At 36.9% G+C, this 10,767-nt stretch overlaps 1 protein-coding gene across 2 annotated transcripts in view; it reads left to right on the top strand.

Annotated features, from left to right (window-relative positions):
* LOC137265562 (telomerase protein component 1-like) overlaps positions 1 to 9,984 on the top strand; it is a 38,769-nt gene extending 28,785 nt beyond the window's left edge. For both annotated transcript variants that reach the window (XM_067800982.1, XM_067800981.1), the window contains exons 46-56: positions 5 to 112; positions 234 to 384; positions 756 to 901; positions 1,622 to 1,833; positions 2,521 to 2,590; positions 3,235 to 3,362; positions 4,008 to 4,163; positions 4,428 to 4,551; positions 5,611 to 5,817; positions 6,310 to 6,411; positions 7,285 to 9,984. In XM_067800982.1, the coding sequence (XP_067657083.1) occupies positions 5 to 112; positions 234 to 384; positions 756 to 901; positions 1,622 to 1,833; positions 2,521 to 2,590; positions 3,235 to 3,362; positions 4,008 to 4,163; positions 4,428 to 4,551; positions 5,611 to 5,817; positions 6,310 to 6,411; positions 7,285 to 7,419 (1,539 nt within the window). In that variant the 3' untranslated portion in view covers positions 7,420 to 9,984. The remainder of the gene's footprint in view (positions 1 to 4; positions 113 to 233; positions 385 to 755; positions 902 to 1,621; positions 1,834 to 2,520; positions 2,591 to 3,234; positions 3,363 to 4,007; positions 4,164 to 4,427; positions 4,552 to 5,610; positions 5,818 to 6,309; positions 6,412 to 7,284) is intronic.
* The last annotated feature ends 783 nt before the right edge of the window (positions 9,985 to 10,767 follow it).

Consider the following 10,767-nt stretch of genomic DNA (forward strand, 5'->3'; position numbering starts at 1 on the left):
CTAGGTAACAGGCTCCAATGATTTCAACCTGAAGGTGTGGGATATAAAGACCGGAACAGAGAAGAAGAAAATGACTGGGCACATGTCTGCAGTCAATTCGGTGGCATACCAGGTAAAAGACTCATCTTCTTAGAAAAAATATTAAGCATTTGTATATGAATCATTTAAGTACAGGTGTATCATGTCCAGTGGGGATATGTCATGTGTTTAAGAGTGGATGTTTCATGTTTCAGTATGGATGTATTGTGTCAGCGTCCAGTGATGGCCATGTAAAGGTGTGGTCACAGAAGGGAACAGAGATCACCACCCTGCTTGGACACACACAGAGGGTCAACAGCTGTGACATCGTGGTCAAGGTCAAACAAGGGTCATCTTTGGAAGATGGTAAGTATTTTACACCAACTGTGTGCTTATGTTCAAGCCACTGACTGCCTCACAACTCAGTATGCAACCTAATGCTGTAATGTCATTAAAATATTCCCAAAGTGCAATAAAAAACAAAATGATAATTTTTGTCATCTGGTTAAAAGTAATGTTAAGGCTCAAGAAAAAAACCCTTGCCATTCTCCTTGTCAGACTAAATAAACACACTATATCATGGTTGCTTATATGATATGTACATACAGTTAAGGTGAATCAATTCTTTTGTGACAACATATAAACATGACCACTCTAAATGGCTACAGTGTCACATTATCATACTTTACACGACCCTTATTGGTGATATGTTTGTGACTTCTCCTTGCATCTTTCAGCCAATGTGGACGAGACAATGGACTGGTCAGCTCCAGAGATTGATTCCCCAGACAAGAAGTCTGGAAGATTGGACATCAAGATGCAGGATGTCATCGTGGCCACATGTTCTGATGATGGTCTTCTGAGACTGTGGAAACCACTCCAGGTAGGCACAGCAGTGTTGTAGACTTCCATTTAAAGAAGCCACAGTTTACCTCAAATTCCTCAATATGTGAATTGGCCCATCAGTATTGTCAAATTATGGCTAGTCAGGTTATTATGGAAAGAGAAATTATTAAAGACTTGGCCTCATATTGTTTCTTTGAAGGACATTCAGAACAGGAATGCACAAGAATAGCCTTCTTGAAAGAAAGAAAGATTTCTGGATGTCAGCTTGAAAGTGAACACAATGTTTTGTAGTCTATGCCTGCTCATTCATCACCTGATGAAGGAGCAAGCATACACTCCGAAACATTGTGTTATTATGTCGTACTCCTTCAAAATTCTGCGTACACCTCCTATTGCAATATGAGGTGTAAGTACACCCATACCCCAGAAAGTTATCTGATTTAAGGTATTTTGTATCCATGTCATTTCTAAAAAATTTGGATATGTTTGATCTTTGATGTGGATATGTTTGATATTTGATCTGGATATATTTGAAAATCAGACATGGAATCTTACTCTCCTATTTATATTTCCCAGTGTATTTTTTCAGTTCAATAGAACACATGTTGCACAAATAAGATAGGGGTGCTCTCTCCATTGTGTTTACATACTGAAGTGAATAATTAGAAATCATGAACATAGGAGGGGGGACATCAGGGTTTTTTTAAGTAAAAACTAAGTTTCATTAAAAATATATCCCTAAAATTGCTCCTTCCAGGCAAATGAGTTGGCATCTCTGACAGGGCACTCTGACCGTGTGTTGTCAGTAGCAACAGACCAGTATGGCAATGTCTGCAGCTGCTCATTAGACAAATCAGTGAGACTTTGGACCCCACAGCTCAGTGAAGAACGTGTCATTGGTCGCCATAATGCTGACATCACCTTCTGTGTCGCCTCTCCAGATAGTGCTGCTGTTCTCACAGGAAGCCGGTATGTGATGAAAGATTGTAAATGCCATAACGATTTTATTTCTTGTTTTACAGATGTTTGTCCTCAGAAAACCTGAAGGCATGGGAATGTTTTTATGAAATATCTGCAGTCAAAGTAATATTCCTTTTTAATACTAAAAGTACTTTACTTTGGGCAATTTATGAAGTATGGTTGGGGCACAAATCAATGAAAAAATATTTTTTGGGTAATTTTACATATTTAGCCAGTAAAAACATAAGTAAATTATTTTCTTATCAGGGAAAAATAACTTTTATCATTTCTTTCTTTTTCTTGAAAAAACACTATCATCACGATCCATAAAATAAGAAATAAAATTGGCCTGTCTAGCCTGATGTTGAAAAACGAAACAGAAAATAGTATTCCCACATGACAAGGTTTGTCATCTTAATGCATCATTTGATGTTTACAAGTACATTGGAAGGCAGCTTGAGCAGCATTGCAAGGGAATACATGTATATACTTTTATGTTTAAATTGTTTTAAAGTCTGTCTAATCAAAACAAATGTGGGATACGCTAGTGGTATGTATGTGAATTCATAGGTCTTTATTCACTGTAAACATGTTGTCCTACAAATTATTTCTGAGATCTGAAGGACAGTTGTATTTATTGAAGATTTCATACAGATGCTGTGATATGTGTTTGTGTAACCTTATTTTCTAACCTAGGGATGGTATCGTGAAGATATGGACCATGGACCCGGTCACCAACGAGAGAGCATGTACCTATAGCTTCCAGGTAACACGTCCTGATGAGTTATCTCCCCTTAGTATATTCCTGGGACCTGATTGTATACACTTAATTTTGGATATAAATTTGTTTGGTTTTATGTTTTAGTGAACTTAAATTAGTAAGCCTTACATAAACTAAAAAAAAATTGTTTTTCATGATCTCCTGCAGCTTTGAGAAACATGATATCACCCAGGAATGACATGATGTATTGAAGGGCCTCGTATCCCAATTGCATAGATCAATGCTCATGCTGTTGTTCACTGGATTGTCTGGTCCAGACTCAAGTTTTAGCAGACCGCTGCCACATAGCTGGAATATTGCTGAGTGCAATGTAAAACTAAACTCACTCTCTCAATCCTGATATCTCAAAAGTATGGATCTTATATCTGTACCTATATGTCAAGCATAAAGATTAGATTGATTAAAATCAGATATGTTATTTTGCACAGGGAATGAACAAGGAAACTTCATGATTTCAAAACTTGTTTATTCACGTTATTTATCCAATCAGATAATTCATTAATTCATTAATTCTCCAGTATCACATAATGTTGTCATCTGTCATACAATTTTCCATTTCTTTCTTATAGGTTTTGAAAGAATAGGCACAAATGTTTTGTCAGATGTGTAGTATATTATCTTTTTTTCAGGCCCATGAAAAATCAGTGAATGCTGCCTGTTTCGTGAACCGACAGGGTGGCAAGTTTGCCACAGGTTCTGATGACACCACTATCATCGTATGGGACATCATTAAAAGAAGAGATACCTTCCTAGTCAAGTAAGCCATGTTTATAATGATCAGACTAAACAGAAGGATATGCGAGAATGGAAACGAATGACTTCAACTTCAACTCACATAGGAGTCAAAAATTAATGTCTGTTTTAGTTAAAATCAAATCAGTTTTCATCCTACTTCACTGACTATGTGTTTACTCAGACAAGTTTAGTTTGTAAATAGGCAAATAATACATTTTTTGTTTTGTTTTGGGTGGTGGTTGAAATGAAAGAGTTTTACATAAGCAAATTTCAAATTTATGTGATGACAATATATGGATGAACAACTTCTTTATTTCTATGAGAGGTTTCGGTGTAGGTTCTAACACCATTATCAAGCAAGTGTTGAACCCACCATTCCAATTACTGCATGTTTTCTCCAACTCATGAGTCAAAACTAACTCTTAACGAACGATGACAATATATGGATGAACAACTTCTTTATTTCTATGAGAGCGACATTTCGGTGTAGGTTCTAACGCCATTATCAAGCAAGTGTTAAATCCTACACCGAAACGTTGTTCTTGTAGCAGTAAAGAAGTCCTTCATCCATATATTGTCATCATTCCTTACTCCTCCAACTTCTAAATGTCTCTCAAAGAAGTCAAAACTTTTCGTTTAATATGAGAGTTCCATCTGTCACTTTCAGGAAAGGAAAAGTGTTCAGCGTCATGACTCCTGTGACATCCCTGGCATGGAATGACAAGTACCCATCCAAGTCTGGGCTTACATTTTTCTCTGCAGAATGGAATGGCACCATCAACGTGTGGAACACAGACTATGGCACACCTGTTAATACAATTAGGTGCAGTAACATTTTCTTGTCGAGAATTTTCTGGTTGTAAATGGAACAAACATATATCCCAAAATCTAGTAATGAAATTCTCTCTTCACAGAGAAAAATCCATCACTATTATTTGTAAAAGAATTGTTATTCACTGTTGATTAGATGCAACACCAGATCCATGCTGTTGTTAGGTTTTGCTCCAAGACAATGCTTAGTCTCCCATGCTGCAGACTCCTTGACAAAGTGACAAGATCTTACAATTTCTTTACAATTTACTTCCAGGAACCCAGCCACAGGTGGCTTCTACAACAGTTGGTCAACCAGACTGACCTTCTCCGACCAGGAGCTTCTCACAGCCGGCACAGACAGCAAGGTCGTTATCATGGATGTTGGACCAGTACTGCAAGTGAGTTCTCAGCTTCAGAATACTTTAGAGGATATTTGTTCCAGAACTTTGTGAACTCCATGTAAAAGAAAAGGCATTACAAGTCATTTTGGTCACTTTGTGGACTTGGAACAAGGTAGGAGGTTTGAATGGACAACCAATGAAGTATTGTCATGTGTTGTTACAACTCTTGCTTCTGTTTGCTTCTCATTCATTCTAAGACACTGATCTGTAATCTCATTTGCATACTCAAAAATATACTTTCAGTAATTTTCTCTCGTTCAGTGATTGTGTATAATTACTGAAAATTACAGAGTGAAATGGGCATTAGGCATGATCGCTGAAAATTTCAGTGATTATATAATCCCAGAGTATACTTGTTTCCCGTATCATGTACAAATGGGCCTCCCTATATTATCAGGTCAGTATTTCTCTTTCATTATGTGTTTCTCGGAACTTTCTCCACATTTTCCTGGCCAGTACTGCCACCATTGTATAGTGGATAGAGGGCGTTCCCAGGGAACAGAAGGTAACTGGTTCTGTGGTATTTATTGTTGCCCTGACTCATTTTGGGCGTTGAGAGACTAGGACAAGACTGTTTGATTGGCCATTCATGCTAAACTGCAGCAAGGTATTTTGTTGGGCTTGCAATGTAGTCCAACATTAATTTGGACAATGTAAGCATAAGCACACATAAATGCTCACAGACATACGGGTAAATTAACTTTGTTCCTATGGCAGGTTTTGTGTTGAGTGTTTTAACCTCTCTTTAAGTAAAAGATGTAGCCATATTTGACCTGTATCTTGGGGTAGAGGGTAGTGTAGTGGTTAAAGCATTCACTCGTCATGCAGAAGACCTGGGCTCAATTCCCCACATGGGTACAATGTGTGAAGCGCATTTCTGGTGTCCCCCGCCGTGATATTGCTGGAATATTGCTAAAAGTAGTCTATAACTAAACTCAATCCTCTCTACAATTCTGAATTAAAGCAAAATATGAATGCATCACTAACAGAAGATGCTCTTTTGTTTGGTAGGTTTTTTCATCACCATGGAAACTGATATCTTTTCTTTGTTCACAGGTCAAGTACAGTAGTCCAGCAGTGACCAAAATGATGATGTTTGTGGACAGCTCCGAGCTGGACAAACATATCCCTCCTCACAAACGTACCAAGACATGGGTGTTAGATGTCATGCAATGGGGGACAATTGTGTACTGCGTTGACTCCAAGGGTCAGATAACTGTGGCTAACAGAAACCAAGCACCCGACACCTGGAAAACAGTGAAGGTATTGAAAAATAAAATCATTGCTTTCTTTTCAAATGTAAAATGTTTTGGGGGATATCTGTCCGAGGATAACTGATAAAAGACTAATGTGGGGCGAGATAGGAGAGAGTTTGATGGTCCACAGTCAAGTAAGTCCTCTCTCAGTGGCGAGGGAATATTGAAATACAAGATCTTCTCTACGTATAATCTAACTGTTTGGGATTTTACAGGGGGCTTGGTTATTTATTTTCAGTCGGTTCTAGATTGTACTGGACAAATAATCATTTGGGTTCAGGTTAAGTCTAATTTTAGTACAATGTACAGGACATATTGGAAGTCCAGAAAAAAAAATTCATTGAAAGGTTTTTGAGTATTTTATAAATTCAAGGATGTAAGTTGAGCAGCATTGGTGTGTCAGGCCCATGTCAGTGACTGTTGCTATGGTTGTTGCTGTCTAAATGTGTGAAACCCATTGACATGGAAATAATAATTTGTTATGGGATGTTTGTTCTAGATTCATGCAGAGGCCATCACCAGCATCATGGCTGTGGCAGGATGTATTTTCACAGCGTCCGCCGACCACACAGTCAAAGTGTGGAGGGAAGATCTGACTCAGGTAAGGACGTAACCAATCTGTTTATGGCTGTTGTTAATACATCCCAGTTTTAAGGGGGATTCTCATAAGAGATGCAAACCTTTATGATTTTATCGTAGACACTACAAGTTTTAGCCTCAAACTACGCCAATACAACTGCACCAGAAATTCTACAAAATAAGAAAATTTTGACATATAGACAAAAACGTATATTTTTGTTGATTAAATGTGAGTTCACTTACTTGCCATTCATCAAGTTTGACATGTGTGAACTGGAATCATTGCAAGTTACAAATGTAATTTTAGCAAAATTGTCTATCAGAAATCTGAAGCTGATTTCATCCATTTGATCCATTTACTGAGTATCGGCCAAATATTACTGAGTTAACCACCTGACTGTTCCTTCCATTCAATTATACAAAATCAGTATGTGAAATTAAAACTTTGCACTTGACTAGTGCCATACTATCTTTCTCAGAATCCATCATGATTTTAAGTAATTTGTCAACTAATTTATGGTCAAACTACTAATTTTCTTCCTTGAAACTACTGTTTTCAACACTTTGAGGTTGGCACCTCTGGTCATTCCAATAACCTGAGGATGTTAATTTTGTATAGAATGACAGTTTAAGGTATTCTTAGTCAACAAATCTGCAGTCCCAGAAGGGTGATCAGCTGAGGACCCGGGTTCTCCAGGGTTTATTTTTTATTTTTTTTTTGGCAAATACAAGAGGCAATGGGTTGCTACGTAAAATTTCTACATCATTCATATTGATATAGTTTTTTTCTAAACATATGTCAGATATGATAGGAATAATGTAACATGACAAGTGAACAATGTTACTTCTCACAAGAATATCTTGTGAAGCAAAGCATTATGTTTTCTGTCCTCAGATTGGTCAGTTCTTCTGTCCAGCACCAGTGACCAGCATGACACTTGCTGGAACAGTCAGCAGGAGCCCTGTGTGTGTCCCTCTGATGTGTGGTGACCAACTGGGCAACGTCCACCTCCTTACATGGCGGCAGTGAAATGACCATACTACACCAGCTGAACTGTCTTCTACTTAAAATTTCCTTTCATTATAGTCTTCATTGCTGTACCATGTCTTCAGTTCAATTCCAGTAGAATTGTTTTCTTTACATTTTATCCTTAAATTGTTATTGCTTTCTCAATGCTGCTGTGATGAACCTGAATGTTATGTAAAATGTTGTTGTGTAAATAATTGACATCATGGTTGGTATTTCATGCAGTTTAAATACTGTGGTGAAAACAATACTCAACCTTCCCATGTGTTTATCAATAAATTGTATAATTGGTACTCATAATTAAGCAATGTAAATACAATGTAAATATGTCTCCTCATGTATACACATTACAACAAGGTGTTGTATTTTTCTTGTATTTATGTAATATATCTGTTGTGTGTTTGACATGCTTTGATACACTCATATCTTAACCTTTAGCAGGCAACAAATTATTTTTGGCTGTGAATGTGTATTAGTAAATGTATCACTGCACACACTGAAAGTAATCATTGTATATACCACCATACCAAAACATCTGTAACATACCCATGGCAACCATTAATTAGTTTATTACAGCTTTCCTACATTTGTAAACAAGGTACGAGTCAAGTTATGCAGCACTTTCACAAGCTTGTAGCGATTAGGATTGCTGGTACGAAACACAGGATGACAGTGTTGTATGTTGTTTTTCATGTGTAGCTCAAATTCAGTTTTACTAGCTGCAAATCCCAAGGATGAAAAAATGAAATGAGATAATCAAAATACATTTTCTAATCTTGATCAGAATTATGTAATGTATTTATTAATTCAGTAGTTTAAGTGATGGCTTATCCACATCAGAATTTTAGTTTGTGTACAAACACTTAGATTTGTTTATGTTTTCACCATGATTGAAGTGTGGTATCTTGTGTTGTATATATGATGTATCTATATTCTATAATGACTGCAGTATCTGATAGCTGAGACACATGTACTTGTATATACGATATTTAGCCCAAACTATACTTTCACTGCCTGCGCAGGGTTTTGTCCGTTTTAGACATAAGTATATTTCATGTGATGAAAATGCCTGTTAAACCACCAAAATACGCATAAAGTCTAATGACTGTAGGATTCACTGAATATGGGGAAGATTAGTTTTGAAATCATACCAACACATCTGTTAAATATTCATGGCAACCATATGTTAGTTAGTTCACATTAGCATTCCTACATTTTTAAACTTGGTATGAGACAGTTGTGTATATATATTGCAGCATGGCGGAACTTTGCACTTTGTATATAATGTACCAGTATTCTAGGGCTGGGATGGGTGGAAAATTTGGACCAGTCCCAGCTCTGCTGTATTCATGTGTGCAGTGTGGAGTCAAACTGACCCTGCAAGTAAGGTATAGAGGGATTTGGTCCTTGTTACAGTTAATATGACGAAAACCACCAGATAAATTGTCGTAACTATAAAACTGGGGATGTTTCAATATAAGTAGTTTGCATTTAGTAAACATCTGAAAAGAACGATTTACCACATTTGTGGTTTTCAGAATTGACATTTCAGGTCTGTGAAATGTAGACATATTCACAGGTTGAGTTTCTTCCTTTCCTTTTTCTATTTTCCTTTATTTTATCATGGTTGTTTTGTTTTTTTTAAAATGGTGGGTCAAAATTGACACATTTGTTTACAATCTTTTTTCAGTCATCTGTTCAACTCTATTAGATTTATGCTGTATTAACAGGTCAAAACTAGTAAATACTAGAGTTCTTTCATTTTCAATCTGCAGCATGCTTAATTAACTATATATTGATGGCCACCGTTTGATATGTGAGCTCAAGTTATTGCAGTACAAACTGCCTGCAGTGTTTTGGCATGTTTCCTCTGCTGATTTTACGTCAAGATGTTACGATTATTACTATAGATGCCTGGGGTAGTAATTTGTTGGTATGTTCATACTAAGTTGTTTATTGGTTCAAATGAAGGTAAATTCAGAAATAATTCAAACTGAATTTCAGTATGTTGTCCAAAATTAATAGTTAAACACACTTTTAACCTTCAGTAAATAGGAGATATAGGTGGTATAATTTATGGATTTCTTAAACGATAAAGGTATACTAATCCAATGAAAAAGCAATTGCATTTAAATCTCCATGAAATGGAGTTATTTTAAGACATATTTCCAGAATGGAAGTAACATACTTACTGGTCGGATGATTGCTTTCATATGAAGAGTATATACATCAGAGTTGTGTTTTTTTTGTCAGTTAACTTTTCTGAGTCCATGGCAAGGTAGAGGTTTTGTTTGGGTAAATACAATAATCTGTCCCATCTTCCGTCAATACCAAAATGTATTTTACAAGAAAAGGGGCGGGAGAGTGATTAAACGGTGATCAGTCTGATGTAACACCTTCACATAAAGTTCTTCCGTAACAATTGTTCAGGTGCACCACCTATGTTGTGATGCATATCTTTCTCGGCTGGCTGTCTCGTGTAGAACATGAGCCCAAGGCTGTGACTGAATCTGTGAACTGTGCAATAGTAAGAACTTCATATACAATAAACTCAAAATATAAAGTAAACTTTTAGTGTTTGTCATTACTTCAGAACCTCTGTTTATAATGTCATCAATATTATTATGACACGACTGAATACAACATACTGAATGTCTCAAGCGTAGCATAATGGAACAAGGTTCAACATTGCTAAGCTGCTACAGTGACAAGTGTGAGCGTGATTTAGGTGAGGTGAGGTAAAATGGTCTTTAGCATCACACCTAAGAATATTTCGCTCATGACCATGTGTACGTACGTGTGGGTGCTCATATTGCCTGGACTTAAGATGGTTTTATGGCGCTGGCTAACTGAGATACCATGCAACAGTTAATACATGAATACCCTGCTTGGACATATTCTACTGACTCTGAGCCAACCAGTCCTTGCTGTACCCATTAATGCTGAGCACCAGGCAAGGACCAACAAAGTACCATACTTTACTGTCTTTTCGGTATTACACTGATGGATGTCAAACCCCAAACCTAGATTCCTCCCTTTAGGTAGACAATGCAACCACCACACCACACAGGTGGTCCATGACTTGTGTGGTTTGATCTTACAACGCTTGATTAATACTGGTGTATTACAGTGTGCAACCATACTGAATTATACAGTCTGTTTGCAGTGAAAACATACTGATGAATTTCACTTCAAACCAAAAATTATATCAAATAAAATGAAACTAAGATTGCAAATCTCATAATTTTGATATGCCACTTTAAGGTATCAATCTCAGAATTTTATTCAGGGGGGTATGCAGCACTGAAACCAAGTGGGATTGGTCTAAGTTAACATACATCACATACAGCT

This window comes from Haliotis asinina, chromosome 15 (genome assembly GCF_037392515.1).
Source record: "Haliotis asinina isolate JCU_RB_2024 chromosome 15, JCU_Hal_asi_v2, whole genome shotgun sequence".
Classification (NCBI taxonomy): domain Eukaryota; kingdom Metazoa; phylum Mollusca; class Gastropoda; order Lepetellida; family Haliotidae; genus Haliotis; species Haliotis asinina.